Here is a 26,895-nt window from a genome sequence, read left to right as displayed (position 1 = left end):
TGCAGGTGTCGGTGTGGGGGGCTCCTGCAGTTGTCTGTCCCTTGGAGGATGTCACAGGGCTCTGTTAACTGCTTCCCTGTCTCTTTTCTTCTAGTTTTGTCCGAACTGCCATCCCTTTCACCCAAGAACCACAACGGGATAAGCCCGCCAATGTCCAGCCTTATTACCTCTATGGATCCAAGGTAAACAGCCCTGTCCCATCTCACCCGTGACAGACAGAGTGGGAAAAGACAAAGGGAAAGGTGTTCCCAGAATCAGGAAAGCCACGGGGTATCTTATTCAAGAGGAACACTGAGAGCCAGGCAGAAACCACTGCAAGTCCATTCAACTTTATTAGTTCACAGCTAGCAGGGATGGGGTAGAACATTCTGGACAGAGGGAGCTGGGCAGGAGCTGAGGTGAGGGGTGAGTAATGTGCTGAGGTGGGTGGGTAACTGGGGACATGGGGAGTCTCCTTGTGGCCTCCCAGTTTCTTCCATTTCTTGGTTGATTTATCATAACATCATCAGGTGATTCTGGGATTCTGGGCTCTGTAAGTTCCAGAGCTTTACAGACAGAGCTTAAAGGCCATTGTAGGTGTCTAGAACTATTTCTGAGAGGAAGGTCTCCTCTACCTCATGTGACTTATTTTGTTTCCTCACATGTGCACATCTTCATTCCAAGTGATTGTCGCCACTGGGTCCATTCTAATTCCTCGGTCCTTCTGCCCATTCACTCAATGGCATTTCTTATATACCCCTTGTAGGCCAGACATGGGTTAGGTTGTCCATGCTCGGTGTCCATCGGGAATGGAGACATGACGTACACCCACCCACACCCTCATTTCCACAGTTGTGGAGGGAATAGTTTCCAACAAGTCCCACCAAGGTCACAATATGTACAATTTAACCCTTACAATAGGGGCTCATGTAGAAGGAATAAAGAAACATGTCTCCCACTGGGGATGGGGGGGGGGGGGCGAGAGACACCAGTGATTTTCTTGCTAATGGAACAAAACCCAGCCACCTTTGATCCCATTTTTAAACTCAGCAGAGATAAGCCGAGATGACTATGGTGGAGTGAGAGCTTTAGAAGTGTGGTGAACCCCAGAGAGGCTCTGGCTGGGGCACCTACTGTGTAGGAGGAGGATGCTAGAGAGGATGGGTGTCTTCTCCAGAGAAGTCAAACTGTTTAAGGTAATTTCTCAAACCTAGAGAGGCTCATCATCCAGGGGTGGTAGCACTCGCCTGTCCTAGCACTGAGGGTCTGAGGCAGCAGGACTGCTCTGAGTTCAAGGACAGTCTGGTCTACGTGGCAAGTTCCAGTTAGCCAAGACTGTTATGGGAGACTGTATCCCCATACACAGAAGAAAACAAAGGAAGGAGGGGAGGGAGGGAGGGAGGAGTGGAGATGTCTTGCAGACGTCATTTCAAGAGGCTTAGAGACATGGGTCACAAACTAAAAATCTGGTTTCCCTTCCCAGTTCTCTTTCAAACCTTAGCTTACATAAAAGAAAGACATTTGTATTGATGTTAATGCTAGTCTCATTTCTTCCAAGTACTGTGCCAGATTCAGGTCTAGCTACTTTCACTGTCCATCACATAGCCATGGTTGATTTTAATACTGAAACAGAGTCTTCCGTTCTTTGCTAGGCCTCCAAATAGACAATACTGAAACAATGCCTTGTTTGCCCCTGATGTACCTTGAGGGTCTGTGTTGTCCAACTTGGGGACCGTTGTCATGTGACATCTATACAGCACTGACATGTGAGAGGACAGAAGTGGGAGGTCTATAGACAAATTTTCACAAATAGGACCAACTATGGAGAGCAATTTAAGCTTTGGAAAACGGGGCATCTCCTTACTGTTGCTCACTCCCTATAGTGAGGCAGTATGGCCGGTTGGTTACCAATCTCTCTAGCTAAGGCCACCACCTCTAAGGCATCCTGGATGGCTTCAGCCTCTGGTTCAGCTTTGGCCCTGGCCCCTGAGTTCTTTCGTGGCAGTTCCTCCAGGGGGAACCCCTGCAGGTCTTCTTCCCTCTGACCAAGAGCTGGGGTCTCCTCGGGCCATCTTACCAACCCATTGGCTTCCTCCATTTGGCCGGCTCTGTAAGACCACCGAGGTTCGTGACAGCGGAGGCACCAGAACTGGAGGCAGATGAAGGCCAGCACAGCAGTGAAGCAGGCCAGCAGGATGGCCATCAGCACCCAAAGAGAAATCTGGGGGTCCACCAGGGAGCCCCCGGCAGCCAGCGGACTCTTATCCAGGGTGTGGAACATGGTACAGTAGTGACTATACGGGAAGGCAGCCTTCTTGCAGCTGATACAGAGGAAGTAGAGAGTGGAAGGAGCGAGGTGTTCCAATGCCACAGAGGTGATGGTTCGAGGCACCTTCTCCTCGTGATGGAAGTTATAGCGCAGGTATCCGGAGAAGATACTGTTCCAGTTGGGCCTGTACATAATATGGTAATAGTCCTCCAAGCAGGGCTCCGAGGGTGACCAGGAGATGATGGCTCCTGTGTGAGACACGTTCCCAACCTCAATGTTCATCCCGGGTCTGGAACCAAATCACAGTGAAGAGTGACATCCTCCCTCCTACATCAGCATTTGACATCATCCTAGCCGCTGCAGACTGAGCGCATGAGATGGCCACAGATACTGACATCGTTAGAGAGACAAAAGAAAATGGACGTCCGGAGGTTAAGCTAGTAAGCCAGTGGTGGAATACAGGTAGGAATGAGGACTGGCTCATGACAAAGCTAGCAGCCCTCAGGCTCAAGATGTACCCACATCATCCCGGCCACAGCCCATCCTGGCTGAGATCCATCACTGACAGTGTCGTTCCCAGCCCTTCCAAACACAGGCAACGTGAAGAGAGCTCTGAGGGCCTACCTTATGCTTCTCAGCTCAGTCCTGACCTCTTGCCTCTGCTGTGAATGCTGTAATGTTACCTAGAACATTCTGCCCAATGGCTTTTTTTTTTTTTTTTGACAAGTTACTTTTCCCATGACTAGTAGAGATTCCCTCTGGCGCCCCCCAGTGGCGATCTACCTCAAAGCTTCTGCAAGTGTTTTGTTTTGTCAAAGCCCAAGGTGCAAGAAATTAGTTTCTCAGATCAAGGTCCTCAGCTCCCAGGATAGCTTAACTTCTAATTGCCCCATAACTTCTAAAAGTAGCAATAGTACTATGACTTTTGTGACTGTCTAACCCACTAGTTCCCAACTTTCCTAATGCTGTAACCCTTTAATACAGTACTTCATGTGATGGTGACCCTCCAACCATAAAATTGCTTTTGTTGCTACTTCATAACTGTAATTTTGCTACCGTCATGACTTGTAATGTAAATGTTTGTGTTTTCCAATGGTCGTTTGGCCCCCAAAGGGGTTGAGAACCACAGCAAATCGGCAGTTGCTGGATCCAGGCTGTGCCAGGTGGCTTCTCCCACAATAACAGACTCCATTCCCATCTTATTAATGAGCGGCCTGGAGTATCAGCTCACAGGAAGAGAGAGAACTTACCCACTTAGCCACTGTATTTCAATGCAGAGCCCCTGAGTTCAGTAATAGATTATTATTGTTGATTATTTATTATTATTATTATTATTATTAAATTATTGGTAAATGAGGTACCCTGGTTGGCTGTATGGCAGATGAGCCCTGTTCAGATTGTAAGCCTTTCAGCTTTGGTAAAGGAGAGGCATCAAGGTTTTTGGGTTTTCTTTCATTCTCTCCGATTGAGAGAAAGCTTTCCTTCTGAATCCCCCCTGATCAAAAATCTAGACAAGCGTTGCCAGGCTCTATATGTTCCGGTCTCCCTCTGCCTTCTTCTCCATTCCCCATCCCCAGCCAGAAGTGCAGATGCTGCGGAAGATTGAAATGGCAAGCGGGCACGTTCAGCCCAAAGTGAATATTAAGCCAAACTGATTTCTGTTTCTGGGCTTGTGTTGTTAGGCTAGGTGAGCCAGGGGAAAACGTAACAGCGTGAAGTAAGTTTTCAGTCCTTGGTTTCCATCTCTAAAGACAGTGACATGCTTGAGAAAGCAGCTTCCTCCTCTCCACGTGGCTGGGAATTTGCACCCAGTAAATGGGAAATACAAAAGATGAGGCAGGGGTGTACAGAGCCTCCCAGAGATGGCTTTCAGAAGGAAACGGACTTACTCTCCCTCGGGTCTCTTGATGTATGCCCACCTCCCCACCCAGGGACCTACATACCCAACAAACACACTTCCAACCTCCGTAAGTGGGCGGAATTCATACCCTGTTAATACACAGGCGCCCTGTAAGGCCCTCCCATCGGGGTGATCGGGCATCCTGTCCTTGTACACATACCTCCCCTTCTGCTTGCCTCCCCCCTGCTGCTGGCCATCTTATAGCCTGGGTTCCCTGCAGCAGACGTTTCTAAGAGCTTCCACCGAGACTGCTTCTACAGCATCTCCAGCTTCCAGGGACAAATCCATCTCTTCGTATTTATTTTTTTTTTTCTCCCCGTCTTCTGTTTTTAAACTCTTCCCATTTTTAGCTATCCAGTCCCCACAGCCTGGCCCCTCTCCAGGCAGAGTGTGAAAGGAAAAGCCATTTTTATTTCCAAGACAGCCATCCATGCCTCTTACCTGATGCTCGCAGTGTGTCTGGTATAGACGTCTCCCCTCTGAGCCGGAGCGGACCGGATCCCAGGTGACGAGCTTCTCCCTCTTCTCCCTCCTCCGCACCAGGCTCTCCTTGATGTTTCTCACTCACCACTGAGTAATCCCACTGTCGCCCCCAACGCTCACATTATTCATTCTTCAGATCAGCATCATTCACCATGGCAACCAGCAGGCATCTACGCACAATGCTTTCAGGGACCAGTCTGAGTAGGCTTTTGCCAGTGAAAGGAGCTTTGGTTCCTTCAGCAAGAAACGAGCAGGTTGAAAAATTTTGCAGGTTGATCCCCAAGATAGCACATTCTTCTAGTGCTTGTGTATTTTCTCTGTAGTTGGCGCTCTCTCTCTCTCTCTCTCTCTCTCTCTCTCTTCAGGTACACATGTTCATGTCATACCTATGTAGAGATCAGAAGGCAGCCCTTAAGTGTCATTTCTCCAGAACCGTCTACTCTCTGTTTGAGACAAAGTCTCTCATGAGCCTGGAATTTGCACCCAGCAGGCTAAGGCCAGCTGGCCAGTGAGCTTTGCAAGCTCTGAGGTACAAAGGCACACCCCCGTGTCTGGCATTTTTATGTGGGTTCTGGGGATTGAACTCAGGTCCTGAGGCTCCTTGAGGTAAGGGGTTTACTGCTGAGCCATCTTGAAGGCTGACCAGTGATCATTGTCTTACTCCATCTCCATCTGTGGATAGTGGTTTCAAATGCAAAGATGCCCTTCGGTTCTGTGGCGAACTTGTCCCCTCCTTTCCTGTCCCACTTCCCCCCTGGAAATTCTCCCCCTCCTTCCTCTCATTTCCTGCAGTGCCTCTACATGATGGTTCTGGGCGAGATTCTTGTATTGCCTGGATCCCAGTTCCTTCAACTCTAAAGCTTCGAACACCTCAGGGGCAAAACACGGGTACCAACATTTCAAATACCCTTGTCAAGATTGCTCAACCATTATCTCCCATGGACTGGTGGTCCCTCAACATGAACTTTAGAGCATGGCTTTAGAAGTAGAGCCTTCATGGGTGTTAATTAGTTAAGGATCGCGAGATGAAATCACCCTTGATCACTTCTATGGAGTCTTTCTAAGAGAATGAACGTTTGAACCCATGGAGACACACACACAAGAGGAGGCCATGTGGAGGCAGAGGCAGGAGTGGAAGCAATGGATCCATGAGCAGCGGGCGGGGATAGGGGATGGGGATGGGGGGACGGGACAGGGGAGCTGTCCTGCAGACGTGCTGATTTCAGGCTTCCTGTCCACAGAACTGTGTGAGAAAGCATCCTGTCACTTATGAGCCACCATGTTTGTGCCAGTCTGTCACAGCATTCTAGGAATACAGCACATCTCCCCTCCTGGCTGAGCTCACACTCAGCCTTGGAGTTCTGAGCACAGACATATGAATGAACGGCTGCTTGCCAGCCAGCCAGCCAGTCAGCCAGTCAGTCAGTCAGTCACCTGGAACTGACGCGAGAAATGGAAGCTGCTTAGTGTTCCTGGGGCAGATGGGACCCAGTCTGCCTTGCCTTTGAGGACTCCTGAATTTTCTGTTTATCCCAACAAATTCCTTCCTGGTCTCCTCAACATTACAAAAATATCTCACTGTCATCTGTCCAAGAGCCTGGACATGTCTGAATGGAGGGTGAGATGAGTTCTAAATTTGTGTGTGTGTGTGTGTGTGTGTGTGTGTAGTGTTCTGGTGTATGTGTGCAGATGGGTGTGACTATGTGTGTGTCCGTGTGGATGCCAGAAGCTGATAGTGGATATCAGATGACTTCTCCAATCACTATGCACCTAATCTATCGAAGCACGGTCTCTTAGTTGAACCTAGAACTCGCTGATTTCACTGTTGTACACTAGCTAGCTAGCTCCTGCCTCACTCGGCCTTCTGGGATTACACACAGACCATGTTTGTCCAGCATTTACTAGATGCTAGAGTTCTAAACCCAGCCCTCTCGACTACATGGTAAATGCTTTACCCTGGGAACCCTGGATTTTACATAATAGACACATACACACACCCCTTCATGCCCTTGTCTTTTAGTGCCTGGCTACGATGGACCTCACATGTACATATATGCTTCCATCTTTATGGAAACTAAAAAGTTAATTTCAAGGAAAAGAACGCAATGGTCACATGAGCCTGGAGAGAGTAGGAGACAGAGGCACAGTAGGAAAGGTGGCATTGAACATGAGGAATAACTCCTAGCGCTCTGTAACACGGCAGGATAGCTATGGTTGACAGCAATCCATCGTTTCAGAGTAACAATAGAGGATTTTGAATGTCCTCAATACATAAATGTCTGAGGTCATGGATATGTCAGGCCTCACTGTGATCTGTATGCGCTGAATGTCACGCCGCTTCCCATAAATACGTACAATGCCTATGCATCAGTTAAAGATAAAATACAGTTTCAAAAGTCAGCTTCCTCCTTGGTTCTTGGACAAAGCATCCAAGACAAGCTATGAAGGTCACTTGATGAGCCAGACGAAGCTGTCTAGTGAGTCACCACTGCTGGGGCAAGGGGCTCCGGAGGCGTGAGGTCCCAGGGTGTACGGTGTTCTTGACCAGCCAGGTGCTCTTGGCCTTCTTGCTCTTGGCATTTACTCTTCCCAGGAGCCTGCCTTAAATCTGTTATAGGCAAGCTCCCAGCAGGTCCCTTCTCAAATGCCAGTGGTGGTACCCTGCAGGGCATCCTCTCTCCACAAAGGGCCAATTCTGCAGTTTGCAGATGTCCTTTCAAAGGTTATTTTGAGGGGAATAAAAATACCAGAGTTAGCCTGAGAAGAGATACGCAAAACTCCATCCTTTCTCCTCAGAGTGGGAGTCTGTTTCTAATGCTCAGAGGTGGCCTCCTCTTCCATAGGCTCTTCATTTGAAGAGCTAAGAGACTCAGAGCACGAGGCCCTGCAGCCCTCTCGTTTCCCAGGTCCCAAAAATAAAGGGATTAGGGACGTAGCTTAACTGGTAGAATGCTTGCCTAGCCTGCTGGGCTCAGTCCCCAGCCCTTCATATACTGTAATCGGCACTCCAGAGGTGGTGGCAAAGAGATCAGAAGTTGCAGGTCCTCCTGGGCTATGCCAGGCAGTCTCAAAAACAGTGAAACCAGATCCCAGGAGAAGACATGGCATTCCTCGGGTTACATGTTTGATAAGTGGCTAGGCTGGAAATAGAGTCCCCGATTCTGGCATTACCGCTTGCCCACAGTGCCTGAACCAGCAAAGCTTTCAGCGAATGAGACAGTTGATCCCATTCTCTCTCCACCAGCAGGCACCACTTTCCACACTAGGTACAACTGTGACCTCTTCAGCCATCCGGCCAGGCGCTTCCCAGTTGATATGTATCAGGAACAAATTCCTCTCAGAGGGAGTCAGCCTTGAAGGAAGGTCCCTGGCTCCTTCTGGTAATGAAGAAATGACCTGAGGAGATGCCTCTGTCCCCAAGCTAGGTTGATCCTTGGGAAAGGTGTGGTAACCAAGCAGCAGGCTTTAGGGCAGTGGTTCTCAACCTCCCTAATGCTGCAACCCTTTAATACAGTTCCTCATGTTGTGGTGACCCCCCAACCACGATATTTTCATTGCTACTTCATAACTGTAATTTTGCTACTGTTATGAACTGTAATATAAGTATCCAATATGCAGGGCAACTGATAATGCACAGCCGGTTACAGCCTACAGGTTGAGCAACGCTGCTTTTGGGTATCCAGCTCAGAGGCAAATTCTGGATGTGCGGCCTTCAACACATTCCCTCACATTCCCTCCCTCTGTCATGCCTTGGTTTACTCAAGGATGCAGCAAGGATGTCCGCACTGCCTGCTTTCTGGTATTGATGAATGCGTCCTTGTCGGTGCCGAGCTGGGATCGGAAACAGTAGTTTGGGCTATTAGAAAAAGGCCACTGGGTCAATACTCTTCTCTGTGTGACTTGCAGCTTTGTCTTGAGGCCCTCAAAAGCCAGGTTCACACCACCAGTTGCATGCACTGCCTCGCTTCTCCCCCTTCAGTCAGCATGGTTGGTTCTAATTTTCTGGCGCGTCACTTGTGGTGCATAAACGAAAGAATATAGAAAGGTTCAAGGTAGCACACAACTCAGAAATAACCCCCTGGGATCACGTGGTACACTCCCTGTTTGCTTCTTTGTATTCACATGACAGCGTGAGTCTTTCCATCACTACCAAACACAGCAGAGATGGAAACTCAGGCTGACTGGACGCTCAGAGAGCCAGCCAGATTACAGGACATCAGTGCTTCAAGCCTCGGCCAGGCGGTCAGAGTCTGGGCTCCTGGCTGGCCCCCCCATAGCCAGTGGCACTGCTTGCATCTGGGTTTCCACCTCACCCCCACCTGCTTTGCCTTGATGTTCTCATCTCTTGAGAGGTAGAGAGACAGGACAAGGCGCAATGGATTTCAGAATGATAACGGACAAGCAAAGACCTGAGAGACCATGCCGAGAACGCACAGCTGCCTGAATGTAACTGAGGAAATTGTGAGAGTCAGCAGCTCACTGGGGGACCCGCCAGCAAGCATTTTCTCTTCCGAACATCCTGTGCTGTCTGGAGTCTCAGTACACCTACCTCAGAACCACCACACAGGAGGATGTCATCAGAGCGAATATATGAACGGATTCTTTCAAACCCTCTTCCCTGAGCTCTACAATATCATAGCGCTGCCTTCGGAATGATACAGATGTCAGCGCAGATCACTCGCTCGTTTAACCACTTCCCAATATTCCAGCTTTTAGAAACTCTTGGCCTTCCCTTTTGTTAGCATGCTCATCACTAGCTACACACGGCTTCTACTTCAGCTATGAACTGATTGATCGTAGGAACTCCATCCAACTCTTCCAATACATCCTCATTAGGTCATGGTCCAGAGGGTCCAAACCTCTCCAGCCAACTGGATCCATCTTCATCAGCCTGGATGTCAATACATCTCACCTTAACCAAGCTAGGCTATTGACACCAACCAGCCCAGGTGAAAAAAACTATCAAAAAGCCTCACAAGGGCACAGTCACCTTCCCTCCCTGGGCTCCACAGCATGGCTTCCTCCATCAAGGCTTTTATGCTTAGAGCTGCACCTGCTTGTTTCCACATGGACTTGGAGTCTTCTATTCTAAATGGAGACGGTGTTGCCTCGCCAGCTGTTGCGGCTAGTAATGGATCCCACAGACAGATGGTCCTTATGCTGGAACTCTTACCGTTTTAGAACAAAGTCTTTGCAGGTGTGATTAATGCGAGAACTTAGGACAGGCAGAGGAACCTGCATTGTCAGGGTGAGCTCTGAAACGTCCCAGGGGGCCTTACAAGAGAATAGCCTAGCAGGAGGTTGTGAGAATCTAGAGAATCTTGAGATGTGGTCACAAAACAGGGGTCCTGGTACCACATAGAAGTGAGTGACAGATTCTCTGCTGGAATCTTTGGGAGGAATGCAGACAAGCTAAATCTCAGTGGGAGACCAGAACTGCTAATTTTGGATTCACGCCACCAAAATGTTTCAAGGTACCGGGTTTTTAGTCATTTCTTATGGTGGCCACGGAAAACCTGCTGGGCAGCATGAAGGAGTTACAAGGTGGAAGATGTAGGTGTATTAATACACACCTTTAACCCCAACAGTCAGGAGGCAGAAGAAGGCTGGTCTGTTGCGATTTTGATGCCAGTGTGGTGTACACAGAGAGTTCAAAGCTAGCCAGGAATCCATAGTGAGACCGTCCTAAAAACAAAAATACCCTAGCCAAGAAGAAGGACACCTCTGTATGTCTTTGTGTTGTCAAAGGTTATAAAGAAAGGGTTTTGGGTCAGGCGTGGCTTTAGTTTCCTCCAGAAATCAACTCTGTCATCTGACATCCCATGTGGTACAGAATAGGTGTGATCTCTTGGAGCTGGGAGATTCTACTCCTTTTGCTCTTTTCCAAAGCACTTAGCTCATGGCTCAAGAGAGAATGGATTGTGGTTTCTTTAGCTTTCTCCAGCAACTCCTTTGGGTTCACCAACCCATGGACAGAGAACACCAGGAGCCCCAGCCCCACAGCTAAACATCAGGAAGTGACAGGCAGGCAAATCAGTGCTTTGCGCAAGCTCTAGCAAGGTATCTGAACCTGCGACTGGGTGGATCTGTCCCATGAAGTATGTTCCTGTCAAAGGTGGTATGGCGTGTTATCCATACATCCTATTATACTGCCCTGCAGTAGTTTTAGGGAACTGAACTACAACTAACTAGCTCTCCAGCCCTAATCAGAGGCCCGTGTTTTTTTGTGGACAGCTGCACCCACAAGAGAAACCACAACACAAACAGAAAGTAAGGATGGGTTTTAACTCCTCTTGGGCTCTTTGAAAACAGTCATAGTGATTCCAGAGAGTAGAGATGCAACAAACTGGGTTAGCAGTACAATAGATCTCACTGTTTGGAGTAGCCGGTGATGCCCACCATGGGTGAGAGATGGAGGTGCAGATGGTCAATGTCAAGTTTGTTTGGGTTGGGTTTGGTTTGGTTTGGACTTTGATAGAGCTCCATTCTCCTGGAGCTTAGACTGGCTTTACACACCCTGCTCTCACCTCGGTCCCCCGAGGTTGTTTTTGTTTGGTTCTGTTTTGTTGTAGAAGTTTTCTGCTAGTGATACTTAAGAGCTCCCTCCACCCCGCCCCGCCTCAGACCAAACTTAGCATTTTTTTTTCTTAAAGTCTTGTGGGTAGGCCATCATGATGACCTAATGGGTGAAGGCCCCTGCTGCGTAACCTTGATGACGTAAGTTCAAAACTGACCTCCACACACTCATCGTGGGCATGTGCTAGCGCATCGTACATATGCATACATAGGATGACACATAAAATGAAGAAAAATGCCATTAAACAAATCTGGCTTCCCATGGGCTGCATGATATCTGGTTAGTCTCCCGTCAGAATTCGGTCTTAGCCTGGGTCAGTCAGTAAGCAGTGAATGGAAACAGTGAGTGGTGAGTTGAGAGATGAATGGCTAATGTCCAGCGTCCCGAGTCACACTGCATTCCTGTTTTTTCTTTGCTGAACGTCAGAAAATGCCCAGGCTCCCCTATTCCCACATATTCTCAATAGGGCCCAGCCTCCTGCTGAGCCGGCAGGTCAGAGGGGTGCCCTTTGGGGGTTTGTGTGTGTGCATGTCCTGTTCTGCATGTGTGCGTTTCCCCGTTGCATGCAGTGGATTTGGGGATGGGGAGGGGAGCTTGCTCACTTAGGAGGTGGAGTGGAAGTCTGCAGATTTCACGTTGGTTCTACTGTGGCGGCATAAACTTCCCGTCTAGCCTGACATAGGGCTGGCACCAGAGACCTCCTAAGTGCACCAAATGGGTTGGGGGAGTGTGTGGCATTTTGTTTAACCCTTGTGTGATACAATAATTTCAAAGTGTTTCTCCTCTGCCTAAAATCGGGAAGACCTGCTGAACAGTCTCCGTATACATGAAAGTCTGTTTTCTTGAGCTGTTAGGAGGAGCTGGGAGGTCCTCGGGGGAGGAAGGAGGCTTGAGAGGTGGCTAAAAAGGACGAGCTCCTAGCCAGAGCCGCGGGGATGACACCTTGGAAGGGAGTGACTGAGCCCCTCTGTCCCAGCCTCCTTCCCTGGGCGAGGGCTGCCCATGTGTCCAGGGCAGTACTTACTTCCTCAATGGTTTGAATGTGGAACAAAATCTGCATTTGAAGGCATGTTCTGTTCGCTGCTTCGAGCTCTGATTTCTGTCCTAACCCCTTGCAGGATACACAGCATGGTATAGGAAATTAGACCTCTCGTATTGAACCTGTCCATATTGAGGGAATTACCACTGTAGCCATAGTTTTTCAAGGGAGAGGGCTGAGCAAGACGCTATCTTTATCAGCTGAAGTAAGATCAATGAGTTTCCACAGATGCGTCCATGGCATCTCACTTACTGGTCTATGTATCTTACCTGTTAAACTTCAAGTGCCATCTTCTGAGGAGAAACCAAGGATCGGAAATAATTTTTTCAAGTCCCTCTAGCTAGCAATTTGGGACCCTGCAGGTGAATATGCTGTAAGTTCAAGGCCAATATGGGCTGCATAGTGAATACCAGGCAAGCCAGAGCTATATACCAAGAGCCTGTCTCACAAAATAGTAATAAACAAGGATCCTGGGATTTAAAATTAGCTGTAATTACACTGTGCTTACCCTAGGGCCCATCAGGAAGTCTCAAGGAATGAAGATAGAGATTCAAATAGAACAAAACAATAAGCTGATTCCATCACCACTACTGTCTGAGTCAGGGTTTCACTGCTGTGAACAGACACCATGACCAATGCAAATCTTATAAAGGACAACATTTAATTGGGGCTGACTTACAGGTTCAGAGGTCCAGTCCATTATCATGATAGTGGGAACATGGCAGCATCCAGGCAGGCATGGTGCAGGAGGAACTGAGAGTTTGACATCTTCGTCTGAAGGCTGCTAGTAGAATACTGGCTTCCAAGCAACTAGGACTAGAGTATTAAAGCCCACACCCACAGTGACACACCTGCTCCAACAAGGCCACCTACTCCAACAGGGTCACACCTTCTAATAGTGCCACTCCTTGGACCAAGCATATACAAACATCACAACTACCCTCCCCGTATCCATCTGAAACACCCCTACTATGCAGAGGCAGAAATTCCTTTCATGGGATCTTTGGAGATTTAGGACTGTGTGTTTTCCTAGGATAATAAGAAAAGCCCAGAATCCCTAGCCTGAGTATGAGTGAGGAGACTCTTGGGATGAGTCGAGAACTCTGTCACGTGTCTCCCTGGCCATGAGCATGCCGAAGCTTTGTCCTCTAGTATTCCCTAGTATCCTAAAGCTGCAGGGGAAAATTCAAAGCATCGGTCTGCATTTTAATCTTTGAAAAGTAAGTAAGTTAGGCTATGGTATAGAAAGTGGGGGTTTTGTTACGTTCATGCAGGGATATAACTCTGTATAGTAAAATGTACTTGGCTTTGTTTGGTCTGTAATAACAAGAATACCATAGACTGAGTGGCCGAAATAACAAGTATGTATTTCTTATGGCTCTTGAGCGTGCGTGGAAAGTCCAAGTTCAGGATCATAGAATCGAGTGCTGGCAGAGCAAGGTCTGGTCTGCAAATGGGCATTCGATTATATGGCATAGAGAGGGAGCAAGCTCACCCGTCTTTTCTCCTGGAGACACTAAGTCCCATGCACCAGGACTCTACCCACCTAAGTCCCCAGCTCTTCATGCCATCACACTTGGGGGGTTAGGAGCTCAGTGTGTACATTGGAAGGGAACACAGCAGTAGGTTCCTCCTTACACAGGTCATGGTTTCCAGAGTCTTAACAACCTTATCAAGCCACCCAGGCAAGATGTGGCGATTCCCTATCTCCCTCGAAAGGTCCCTGCCCCTTTCCAGTCAAGCCTGTTCTGCCACTGCGCTCCTCCACTCTGAAGGAGCCAGAAGAATACAGAATAAGGCCTTGGTGATGGGCCCTGAACCAGATCACACCTCCTAGCACTGTGTGTGTGCCTCACAGCCCCCTCCACATGCTGGTTAACGTTGCCTATTACAAAAGCACTGAGATAGGTTTAGTCTGCACATTACATCACATGACTTAACTCGGGGTTTATGCAGTCACAGTCCACACACATTCAGGAGTCAGCATGACGTCAGTGGACATCATACGCAGAGATTTCCCTCCCAACATAAACCAATCCACACATTTAGAGATGACGTAGGCTATAGGCCCTTTCCTGGGTTTAGGCAGTTTGCTGCAATAGATCCAGATCCTCGGTGCAGAACGCTGGTCTTTCTCTTCTGCATGACTCCCCGTGTGCAGGCATGAGCTCACCAGACAGACCAGTGGGTGTTCCGGTTTAGCTTGCATCCAGGTTACTGATGGGAACACTGGCTGTTCCCCGGCTTCACATATCCCCAATGTGAAAGAATCTAAGAACTGTGATGGTCACTTTATGGAGGTTAGGATAATGCATGTATAAGAAAGGATACTAAACTCAGAGCACAGGCTGAACCTAATTAAATCTTTCCCGATGACTCAGGAGGGAGTGTGTGCCTCCTGCATGCCTCCACATGTGTTCCAGTGGTTGCCATTTAATCGGTGTAGAATTTCTAACTACACCAACTAACAGAGAACATCAGCTAATAGAGTATCGGGTTCAGCCTTCTCATTGGCATGCTATGCACAAGATTTTAATAACAGGTAAGAAAATGAATATCACAGAAAGCTGATTTCAACTCCTAAAACAGGGGGAGAGGCAAGTGCATAGATGTCAGAGTCGGCCATGTCTGCTTCAGGTCTAAGCTTAGCCGTTTAGGGACTGTGTGACCTTGAGCAGGAAGTTGACTAACTACCCCAGAGCCTTAGTTGCCTTCTCTGTTGTGTGCATTGGATAAAAATACACAGCAAGCCCCACAGAGCATGGCATGAGTCTTGCCACGTAGCAGTGTTTTGGAAACACCAGTGTAGGACCTGATGTTTTGGCCACATATTCTCAGACAGACAGGTATCACCTCTGTCTTTACCAACTGTGCCAGGATAGAACCCAGAGCCCCCGTTCATGCTAGGCAAACAGGATTTCACTATGTAGCCCAAGCTGGTCTTGAATTCACAATCCTCCAGTCTCAACTACCTAAGTAATAGGATTACAGATGCATAACAACCACACCTAGCTCTGAAAGGTTTCTTAAACTCTGATTCAGTTAGAGTTTCCCTCAGGGTGGTGGTCCAAGGCCAGAGCTTTTGGTACCCAGCCTGGAGGCTCTACTGTGTGTATTCTGTGAATGGGCACCTGTGACATCTGTCCTGCTGCTCTGAAAGTTTTGACACTGGTAATATAACCCAATACCCATCGTTCACGGAATGGGAAGGCAAGGCTCAAAATGCCTGCTGATTTTCCTGGGTTCTCAGACACAAATCTCCTGACTTCCAGGGCTAGCCATCACCAAAGCTCCTCAGCTCATAGATAGAAATGGCCAAGAGCAGAGAAGGCGGTGGTCAGTCAGCTAGCTAGTCTTTATTATTTAACTCACATCCAATCTCTAGATACCAAATCACCTCCGGGAGAAAGGCAGCGACTTTATCCCAGACTGTGTCTTGATTTAGAGAAGCTTCCGTTTGTCTGGGGACAGTTAGAGGTGGCAGGCTTCCTTGTATTCTTGATATTTACCTGGGACCCCTTATCCTTTCTCCACGGGCAGCAGCTCCTCCAGCATACTGACGTTTGCTCTGTCTCTAGTCGCTGGCCACATCTCACTCCAGGACCAGTGTTTTGCAAAGGTGTTTAAGAGATCTCAGAGAGGGAGCCCTGGTAGCAGCAAAGTGCCTGCAGGACTCCCCTCGAGCATCCATTAGGGCGTCTCTCATTTACATTGTACCAACCTCTGTTCCCAGCCTCTCAACATTGCCTACAGCCACATCTATAGCTCCTACCGGAACTTTGTGGGGCCCCCTCACTTCAAGACCATCTGCAGACTGTTGGGCTACCAGGGCATCGCTGTGGTCATGGAGGAACTGCTGAAAATCGTCAAGAGCTTGGTAAGGAAAGGCTTGGGTGCTGCTGCGGATGTGGAATAGCTGGGCACAGGATTGGCTTTCTGAGCTGAAAACTGAACCTAGCTGCACTGGCTCTGCCAATTGGCATCACCCTGGAGAGTCCTTGGTCCTTATTTCTTGGTGATTCCTATATATCTTCTGGTGTGTTTCTTTATACCTCCTTTAATATAGCTTTTATTTTTATTTATGTATATGTATGTATGACTACCTATATGTATATCACATGCATGCAGTGCCCACAGACACCAGAAGAGGGTGGTAGACCTCCCCCAGAACCAGAGTTCCAAGCATTTGTGAGCCACCGAGTGTGGTTGCTTTAGCAAAAGGAGCAAGTGCTCTTAGCCACTGAAGCATCTCTCCATCCCCTCTTAGCTGCACCTTGATCTGTACCTTTGTCTCCCCGTTTGTGGCTCAGAACTTACTCCTTGTTTTTGCTGCCTACACTGAGAAATCCTGGTTCTGACATTCAGAATCATTCTGCCCAGCTATGCTCTCCTGACTGAGGGTGATGGGCTGGCTGTGTGGCTCATTCGGTATCGTGCTTGCCTGATAGATACAGAGTCCTTGGTTCAGTCCCTGGTATCCCCATAGAGCTGGTTGCTGTGGCGATCGATAACAGCTTGTAATCCCAGCATCCGGGAGGGATGTGTGTTCAAGGTCCTCCTCAGCTACGTAGCAAGTTCAAGGCCATCCTAGACTACATGAGACCCTTCAAAACAACCAATGCTACATTGGCTCTCAGGGGGTTCTGTACCCCTTTACCAACCTTCTGTGCAAACCCCAAGTACGGCCATCTGAACCTTCATTTAATTCCCTGCCGTGCCGCTGAAACGGGGCCCAAACATGAGCTCCTGAAGAGAAATAACTTATAACCAACCGTATACAGAATGAACCAAACTCGCTTACTCTGTCTGGTTCTTGAGAAGCGGCCCTGAGAAGCGATAGCTCATTAAGGACTACCTTGCCAAGTTCAGAGTAAAAGGGGGAAATGCTGTCATAGATTAAAGATGTCTTGGGAATGAGGAAGAGGAATGTGCTGTGATTTTTTTTTCCATGCCTAAATTAGATTACATACATTAATCTCCACAGTTCCCTGCCTACATTACATTTCATATCCTCAGCATCCCCAACCCTGAAAACCATCTCATCCCACATCTGTCATAAAGTCTACTCTGTCTTTTCTATTTTAAAAAAAGGGAATATTCTCCTTCTTTTAAATACTCTGTCCACAAGTCTCAACAGTAACCTGGTACCCCACTGTGCCCTACATTCAGCCCAGAGATACATGGAGTGGCAGTGGGCTAGCCCACGCCAGCTTATCCATCTGCACTCTTACCTTGCAGCTCCAAGGCACCATCCTGCAGTACGTGAAGACGCTCATAGAGGTGATGCCGAAAATCTGTCGTTTGCCTCGGCACGAGTACGGCTCTCCAGGTGGGTGGATGGAAAGGAGTGCTCACCTGAGGTCGGGCAGGGCCCCGCCTCCTCCGGGTTTCAGTCTCTAAATTGCCAGGTAGCTGACATCTCTGGCTGTGCCTGTAATTCCTTTGAGCAGTAGTATCTTCCTGTGTCAAGAAGAGGTAGCGATTCTCTGAGGATGCCCATTGGCCAGCTGAGGTTACACTGTGAGTGTAAAAGCCTTTAAACCAGTGGTTCTCATCTTGTGGGTCACGACGTCTTGTGGGTCAAATGACCTTTGTACAGGGGTCTCCTAAGACCATTGTAAAACACAGATATGTCTTTACATTCCAATTCATAATAGTAGAAAATTACAGTTATGAAGTAGCAACAAACATAATGTGTGATTGGGGGTCACCACAATGTGAAGAACTGTATTAAAGCGTCTCGCCGTTAGGAAGGCTGAGAGCCACTGGTTTAAACAGTGAAGGACAAAATTTACATGTTTGGTCTTCAGCGCCTCTAGCAGGCCTTCCTGTTTTCCTGCTTAGAGGAGGTAGGTACCCCAGGATGGCATAGATAAACTGAGGCTGGAAATGGGTATTTGTCTTAAACACTCAAGATGGGAATAGATAGAAGCTATACATCTGGTGCCTAATATTTTTTTGTTTCCAAAAGTTAAGACATAATTTTCCACTTGATTGTGATTGAGAACAGGAAGAGGGTAAGGCGGGCGAGAGGCTCTGGGGTCCAAGTCTAGCTGCTCCACTTCCTGCCTGTGTGACTATGGGGATGTTACTTACCCACTCTGAGCCTCATCTGGAAAGGATGATAATGTCTAGTTGATAGTATGATGAGTAATAAAAGAGGTATTATAGGTAGAATACCTAACTCCATAGATAAGACCTAAAAATAATAATCTTCCCTTAAAAATTCAGGTCCCTTTAAGGAACAGATGGGCCACAGCTGGTCCATTTAGGATTATGGTTGTGTTTTATTTTGCTCCAAATTTGTGTCAGCCTCCTGAGCTTTGTCTAGTATTGATCCTTCCATGGAACCCCACCCTAACACTGGCATGTTGATGGTTGCTAAGTCTAGGGCTCAGTTGTCACAGCCCGTAAACCTGGCTAACCGGTATCCATGCCCTGATGCCCTCCCCCTCCCCCGTGTGGCTGCCAGGAATCCTGGAGTTCTTCCACCACCAACTGAAGGACATCATCGAGTATGCAGAACTCAAAACAGACGTGTTCCAGAGCCTCCGAGAGGTGGGCAACGCCATCCTGTTCTGCCTCCTCATAGAGCAAGCTCTGGTAAGTCCTGAACCCACAGAAACCATGGTGCGCCCAAGCTGGAGGGACCCCAACACAAACCCAGATGGCAAGGCTTCAGCCCTGACAAGTATGGTTTCGTTCCTGAAATCAGAAGTCCAGAGGGGTCAGAGGTTCTGGAGGCACTCAGACCGGGGCTCCAGGGCTGGCTGTACCCCTCACTGGTCAGACCCAGGCCTCACAGCAGGCAGCCAGGTCTCAGTTATCTGTTCTCTTGCAAAGCACACTGCTAGCCAGCCAGTCAGCACTGCGCTGGGGAGGAGTGGCGGCTGCCAGCTGCTGCCTGCATCCTGTGTGTGCCTGTGCAGGGTGCAGCAGGTTTGGGTCTTGCTGAATGCAGGGGCAAAACAGTCACAACCAAGAGTAGCAAGAGCTTGCTAGCTACAGCAGGCAAGGGGACCATAGGGCTATTTCTCCATGAACAAAGTGTGGGGATTTTATCCAAGGAGTCTATACACATTTATGCACAAATCCTCATATTTAGGAGCATGCCCAGGTAAGGACTGTTCCTGGGCATGTTTAAGGTCATGATTTTAAAAGGTGTGTAAAAGGATTTTTAAAAAGTGAATATTTTACCTACGTGTGTGTGTGTGTGTGTGTGTGTGTGTGTGTGTGCGCGCGCGCGCGCGCGCGCGCCATATGTGTGCAGTACCTTCATAGGCCAGAAGCAGGCATCATATCCCCTGAAACTGGGGTTATAGAAGATTGTAAGCACACTTGTGTATACTGAGAACCAAACCTCGGTCCTCTGCAGGAGCAGCCAGTATGTTTCACTGCTGAGCCTTTTCTCTGGTCCCTAGAAAGGATAATACAAAAATGAATGTGACAGACAGAAATGCCTCTGGGCATGCTCAGTTGCACCGTAAAGTTGTAGCTGAAAATACTTTGAGGGTGTGAGTTCCCAAGGTATCTGCCTGGTTGCCATGGAAACAATAGTGATAATGTCTATGGTGCTGTGAGGGGCAAGCATGGGTTGGTAGGGGGAGGGGGACTAAAAAATTAGCCAGGGGTATGTATGTATGTGTGTGTGTGTGTGTGTATATATAAACTGACATGAACACTCCTTGGTAAGGGAAGGGGAAGGTTTTTATTGTAGATATGAGAGAACAGCCAGAAGCATCTGGAAGAGTCTAGAGCAGAAGGAGGGAGAGAGGGGGGAGGGGGGGCAGACAGAGCCTGCCCAGCAGACTGGACATGGCTAAGAGAGAGTTAGGAGCAGAGCAGGGTGGGGGACATAGAGAAAGGAGGGGTATGGGAAAACAGAGAGGGGGAAGATGGAGGCAGGGAGAGGAAGAGCAAAAGAGGGAGACAGAAAACATCACTGAAATATCAGGATCAGAAGGGGAATGAGTTGGTGGGGGAGGGGAGGGGCGGGAGGGACACCTGTGGGCCTGAGGGAGTTTAGGGTCAGGAGGAGGCTGGAAGAGCCTGGATGCTAAGGCTCTGGAGTGTGTAATAGGTACTGGGTAACTGAGGGAGCTTGGGACCTGGTGGTGTGTGCTTTGGTGTGCTGATGGGCAACAGTACCATCCTAAGAGCTGAAACAAGGATGCCTACCTATGTAGACACATCTCAGGAAGCCTGGGACCAGTCCCGTTTGCTGACTAGTGGGTCGTCTGCCTCCCTGGCCCTGTTCTACGCATGTGACTTACCCAGAGGCTCTCCACGGTCGTTCCCACACGTTTCCCCCGTGGACTGACTGGTGCAGTGGGAGGGAACAGAGTAGTGCTCCACCATGAAGATGGGGGGATGTGGGGTTATGTAACTCTTAGGTCCACTGGAACACTCTGGGCACCTCCTTCACCTACACAGAAAGTGTAGGTTGCTGAGAGCTGACTCGCTGATTGTTTGACTGCCCACTCTGGGGGTTAGATAGCAGCCACAAAGAGGAGTCAGGCATCTTTCTGAAAAGGGACATAAGCAGAGATCTCACGAGAAGGTGACAGCATGAGATGCATATAGGGGGACACTCTCTGTAAGCAATATGAACAGGGTACCAGCAGGGATGGGGAGGAACTATGGGGAGGATATGCTGTTTAAGATGATAGGACTCGCTATCTAGAAGGAGCAGAAAGCATCCAGGCATAGAAAGGCCAAGCAGGAGCTGAGTGCAAGAGACAGCCAAGCAGCAGGCAACCTCTGGCCACAAGACACTGGCGGAAGCTGTTGGGGTCTTGTGAGCAGGAGGGGGAGGGACCTGACTCTTTCAAGGGTATTGTTGGCCACAGGGAGAGAGCAGCAACTGGACAGAGTGAAGGAGAAGGGCATGACTATTGTCAGTCTGGGTCCATGGAAGAGAGAGGTTGGGGGGTGGGGGGGAAGCAGTCACTGTGAGGGCTGAGTGTAGGAGCAGAGAGGATCATTCACAGGTCTGTGTCATCCCAGGTGAGCCTGGCATGTCATGCTGTCCGTCCTTACCCTAATTTGAGGCCCTTGGACCAGCTGCTCTCAGACCCTAGCTGCCCCAGAGGCTCTTAAATGGCACTGTGGAGCATCCTCTGTTGGGAAGTAATTGTATTCTCTTGTAAATGGACTCTGGAGACAGCTAATGGCTCCTCTTCCTGATCACAGGTTCTTTAACACGGATCAGTGGGCCTGGGTTGCTATAGCAACGTAGCCTTCAGAAGTCATAAGGAGAAGCAGCAAAAATTGATCAAGGCCTCGAGAGCACAAGGAGGAGGTAGAAGAGGGGAGAGCAGACATGTGAGCTCCCACATTCAGAAGCGGGGAGAGCCCTCGCTTTAGACAGGAGAGGCTGCTCTCACTGTGGGCTAACTCCAGAGGAACTGTCTTTCCAGATCTGTCGCTAAGGACAAAAGGACAATCTGGCTGGGCAAAGTGGGGTGACACAGACAGGAGTCATGCTCCCCAAGGCGTTCCTACTCTGACAGATGGGGAGATCTCCGACTATTCTGTGCTTGCTGGGTTGACAACAGGGCATGGGGGTCCAGAGCCTTTTGAATATAGAGGGTGGAAGTTAAATATGTAAGTGGTGTATCAATTGTTCCTATTAAAAAGGCAAAGAGAGAAAGGATGGGAGGAGAAGAGGAGAAGAAGGGAAAAGAGTTAGTGTGGGTGTGGGAGGGGATGGGAGGATGGGGAGAGGAAGGAAGACGGAGGGAGGGGAAGGTTAATGACCTCCCCTGAAAGAGCAGCAGAACCGGACCATCCGTTCTTCTGAGACCGACGCCCTTCACAAGAATAAGGTCAAGCAGCCGTTCTCACCTTGAGCACAAGAGAGAGTGTAGAATAAAATAAAAAAGATGCAAGTCTGTAAATGCAACGCGGGGTTACAAGTTGTAAAACAGACAACCTGTAGAATAACCCATTAAGGAATGAACGGGAACTAATCAGACCTAATGATCAGCAGTCAGTTGTCCCTGGATTTCAGGAAGGAGAGGCAGAGGTCAATGGGGCATTTAGCCGCACCAAGAATGGCTTAATACTTGGAATTCGTGTTGGCGCGTTAGCATTGACCTGGACATCGGTTTAAAATGGTAATGATCAGTAGCTGCAGGGGGTTGTGGGCGAATCCTGTTGCCATGTTTCTTGCCAGACTTTCTGCCTTCTAATAGATTTCCAGCTTTCACTTGTCATGGCTGTCATATTGATAAATCAGTTACAGGTAGCTTCTTGTATTACCCGTGACCCACCTTCCCAGTCGATGGCGGTAATTCAGCTTTCATTTCAAAGTATAAAGAATGTGCATTGGAAAGGATGTCTTTTCTTCATTAAGTTACGTGGTATGGGTCTCAAGTTTGAGGCTGAGGTAGGACTGTAAAAGATCATCTACCTGGCTTTCTTCTCTTTGGTGGAGTTGTGTGGGGTCTTTAAGGAACACGTGCAGTCACCTGTGTAAATCTTACGTAAATACCCTTATAAGCACCAAGCCCATGTAACCCCACCACCACCAAGTCTAGAAGCAGGGCAGTCACCATGGGGTAGGCAGTTCTCTCTGCCACCTTACGTACTTTCAAAGCCGCCATGGGTCTGACTTCTGCCCCCAGAGCTTGGTTTTCTCCTCGGAGCTTATCTAAATGAAATTACGTCATGTGTTTCTCCTTTCCTGTCCGATGTCTATCGTCCGATACTTTCTGTGCAGCTTTTATTATAGACGGTTCTCATTGTGTTAGTAGGTGAGTTAAATAGTCTGTTTTAGAGCGACTGGATGCTAGTGGCTAATCGTAACTTGCAGTCTGATTGTGTCTAGAAGCACCTAAGAGGTGAGCAAGGCACACCCTCTAGTTGTGTCTATGAAGGGCATTTCTATAAGACATAACTAGAGGGATGACAGGAAATGACTCATCCTGAATGTAAGTGGCACCATGGTGGGCTGTGGATGTGAGTAGGAAAAATTGGGGCCGTGTATAGAGTTAGAGAAATGGCTCAATAATTAATTACCCATCGCCCACATGAACCAACTGTAACTCTAGTTTTGATGTATCTGGCCCCCTCTTCTGGCCGCTGATGGTACTGCAAGCATGATGTACATACATGTATATGCAGGCAAATACCCATACGCAATAAAGAAAATCTTTTCAAGAGTAAACGTGCGGGTGTGTTCTCTCTCTGCTCTCTGGACGACATGATATAGGCTTCTCTGCCTTGCTGCTCACCTTCCCTGCCATAGTGAACTCAGACCCCCAAAACTGTGGGCCCAAAGAAACCGTTTCTTCCTCACCAACATGGGGCATTTTGTCACTAGCAGTGTGCACATTTGGGGCTGCTGACCATCGGGTACTCTTGTGGATTAGATACGGTGAACACTGGACGTGTCTTAGGTAGGCAGTTGTATTTAATTGCGGCCATTCTGGGCGTGTCCCAGCATCTCAGTGTGGTTTTGATGGGTCTAAGGGCACCAAGCCCTTGCTGTGTGTGGTTGGTCATTTGTACCCCCTCTTAGATAAAATCCTGTTAAGAGTTTTGTGAACTCTTTACTCAGGCTTCCCCATTGGTTTGTAGGTGTTGTTTACATATTATGGCTCTAGGCATAGTAGATAGAGTGTAGCGGGCTTTTGTGGACAAGCTGTTTCTAAGGTTGCTAAGTTCATTTCCCCCCTTTGTGGTTGGTTTAGTCTTTCAAGGTGAAACCAACCACAGAGTGCATTATCTGGAATTCACACTGTGTTTAGAAGAAGACAGAACTCTAATTCTGTTTGGACTTATATTGAAATAATGTCGTCCTTCTAGGTACAGGGCAAATGCTATGGTGACTGTTGACACAGTCTCAGGTCGCAAGCCTGAGGTCCTCCTGTCTCAGCCTCCTGGGTGCTGAGAGCACAGGTGTAGAGCACCATGCCATACTTGACTGTTTACCAAGTATCTGTTGATGACTGGTTGTAGCAGGCTCTGAACAGCTGTTGAGTGGAATCTGTTTCTTTTGCCATTCTCTCAACTTGGTGATTCCTATTTCCCCAGTGATGACTCTGTGGTTCCCACGTTCTTATTACACATCAGCCAGTTTTGTGTCACACACACACACACACACACACACGCATGCACACACAAGCTGTGTGACAAGCATCCCATCTACCTCTGTAGCTGTTGCTTATTTCTGTCTTTGCAGTGCAGTGGACCACAGTCACAACAGCCTGTTGCTGCGAGTGTTATTCCTACAGTGAGTCCAGACTCAGCTTACTGAATCAGACAGAGCAGAGTCTCAGCCTCAGCCCTGCTGCCCCTGAGACCAGATAATCCTTTGTTGGAGTCCTGTTCTGTCCTTACAGAATGCCAAGCAGCAGTCCTTGACTCCATCCACTAGGTGGCAGTAGCGTCTTCAGCAACAACAAGGCTGACTCCAGAGATTGCCTGACCCTATGGAGAGTACCTTATCTAGGGCAACTTCAGGTTATTTTTGCAGATGGTGAAACTAGACAACTCCAGACAATTTCCCAGACTGGTTAATTTTTATTCTCACTCAGACATGTTAGGGAGCTTTGATTCCCTCGCATCTTTGTGAACTGCTACGGCATCTCTTTTCTCTGTGAGCAGACCTTTTGAACAGATGTCTTTTGATAGAACGTTACGATTCTGAGGGTGCCGATGTCCCTGGGATTATAGCTAGCACAGGAGATGGGCCAAGATCCAGGTGTGGTTCAGCGTGCAGAAGCCACCCACTAAGGGACAAGGACATCTGCAGAGCTGAGCTGGTTAAGCTGGTTAAGGAGCTGGTTAAGCTAGTTAAGGAGCTGGTTAAGCTAGTTAAGGAGCTGGTTGCAGGACAGAAGGCTGGGTGGCTGTCGGCTTTACATTCTGCAGTTGAGTGAGCCAGCCCCGAGTGTGACCTTCTGCCTCCGGTTTCTGCCCATGCTCACCTCTCTCTGTTTTCTCTCACTGGGCGATTGAAGTCAATTCCCAGTCGGCAAAACCCAGATAAGCAGAAACTAAACAGAAATCACACTGTTGTGTTAAGATAGTCACTGCTCACTTCCTGAAGAATATTATTCCAGATGCTTGTAGGCCAGCCTTTCTCACCCATAAAACTGGCCGTTCTGTTAACTTTAAAGGTCTGGCGAGCCAAGCATAGAAGACTGGAAGTCTGCGAGGGTGGTAGAGAGAGCAGTGAGAGAGCAGAGGGTTTTCAGCTTCTGCTTTCCATTCTTGATTTTTCCCAGGCATTGCAGCAGTCATGTCTTCCTTAAAAGGAAATGTTTGCACACTTAAATGTATATTATCTGGAGGGCTGGAAAGTTAAAGGTCAGCACAAGTTAGAAAGGTGTCACCACGCAGGCTGGTTCCAACAAAGACTTCACCCCGCAGGTTGTCAAAGGAAAAAATGCTGGTGTTGTACATTGCTTTGTAGGCCACGGTGTCTCGGCTACAGGTCTTTCCCTGTTGATCAGACATAAATCTGAGCCAGGGTGATAATTCTATTATTCCCCTGACAGCCGAGCATATGTGGGGAGGGTAAGAGGTGAGTGTCACCTAGGACATGAGTCAGAAGAGGCAGGGGAGAGAACAGCATCCATGGTGCAGCCTACCCTGGCGAGGAGACACAACAAAATGCAGACTTAGTTTGCCCTGCAGAGAGCTGTTGAGACCCAGAAGCCTGTGCAGCAGCAGGAACGGACATGGTGTGTTCTGGGTGGACTTTTATCCGCAAATAGAGACCCAAATGAGGACTGAAACCACCGCTCATACTTTCACTGCAGAGGGTCGTGGTGGGTGTGGGAAGCCTGATTTCTGGCCTGTTCCACAGGCCCTTCAGGAAACACTCACACTAACAACATGTGTGTCCATATAAGGGAATGTTTAGAGCTGTGCTTGCTGGCTGGCTAGGCCTGGCCCTGAGCCCCCTTCATACCAGAAAGCCAGAGTCCAGATGGGGGTAGTGGGAGGCGCTTAGCCTCATTCGCTGAGTTAGTTCTTCAAGCATACTTGACAAAGACAGCCACCTAATACATGAGTGGAATTTGTCTTTTTATTGCCTTAAGACTTAAAGCCAGATGTTACTTAAGAAAACACTCTTTTGAGATTGGTCTCATGATTCTCTCTAGGAAATCAGCTGAAAATGGTCATTTTCTTTCAACCCAGGAGCAGAGCTTGATAGAGTCAAAGGCCATTTTCCACATAAATCTGACATCATGAGGGTCACAAGGACGTTTTAAATCTAAGCACGGTGGATCTTTGTGATTCGCTTTAGCCAAGAGAAGCCGAGTCCCCTGCCTCAAAGACTCAGCACATTGCAAACATACTGGATTTGGGCATTTGGCAGAAGTCCTTCCGGCCCCTCCGTTTTAAATGAAGTATAAATGGGAAAGAAAATGTTAAAGCAGAGAGCTGCACAGAATTCACCTACAGACCCTTTGAAGACTTTTGATGTGGGTTCCTTACAGTAAATCAGTTTTGGATCCTGACGCCAAATGCCTGTTCACTTTTACTTAATTCTGCTAACAACAAATAGTTGTACAGGAGGCCTGGGTCCGGTTAGCTCTGTAGGCCTCCCTCACCACAGTCCATTAGCGGGCATCCCAGGAATGATGCACTTTAGTGTGATGCTTGGTCCATGCAGATGTCCTGAGAGTGAT

The 26,895-nt window shown here is 48.4% G+C and overlaps 2 protein-coding genes across 7 annotated transcripts in view; one reads left to right on the top strand and one right to left on the bottom strand.

Annotated features, from left to right (window-relative positions):
- The window catches only part of Cyfip2 (cytoplasmic FMR1 interacting protein 2), a 119,011-nt gene that overhangs the window by 72,674 nt on the left and 19,442 nt on the right, over positions 1-26,895 (top strand). For all 6 annotated transcript variants that reach the window (NM_001252459.1, NM_133769.3, NM_001252460.1 and 3 more), the window contains 4 exons: positions 95-182; positions 15,981-16,124; positions 17,486-17,576; positions 18,720-18,850. In NM_001252459.1, the coding sequence (NP_001239388.1) occupies positions 95-182; positions 15,981-16,124; positions 17,486-17,576; positions 18,720-18,850 (454 nt within the window). The remainder of the gene's footprint in view (positions 1-94; positions 183-15,980; positions 16,125-17,485; positions 17,577-18,719; positions 18,851-26,895) is intronic.
- Fndc9 (fibronectin type III domain containing 9) lies at positions 315-4,629 on the bottom strand. Its single transcript, NM_177075.4, has 2 exons — positions 4,590-4,629; positions 315-2,537 (listed from the first exon to the last, which is right to left on the bottom strand). Exon 2 carries the CDS (start codon positions 2,528-2,530, stop codon positions 1,850-1,852), a length of 681 nt encoding a protein of 226 aa, NP_796049.1. The 5' UTR covers positions 2,531-2,537; positions 4,590-4,629; the 3' UTR covers positions 315-1,849.

Source organism: Mus musculus, chromosome 11 (assembly GCF_000001635.26).
Source record: "Mus musculus strain C57BL/6J chromosome 11, GRCm38.p6 C57BL/6J".
NCBI lineage: Eukaryota > Metazoa > Chordata > Mammalia > Rodentia > Muridae > Mus > Mus musculus.
Note: the sequence above shows the minus strand (reverse complement) of the source record. Positions and strands in the feature narration are given on the sequence as shown.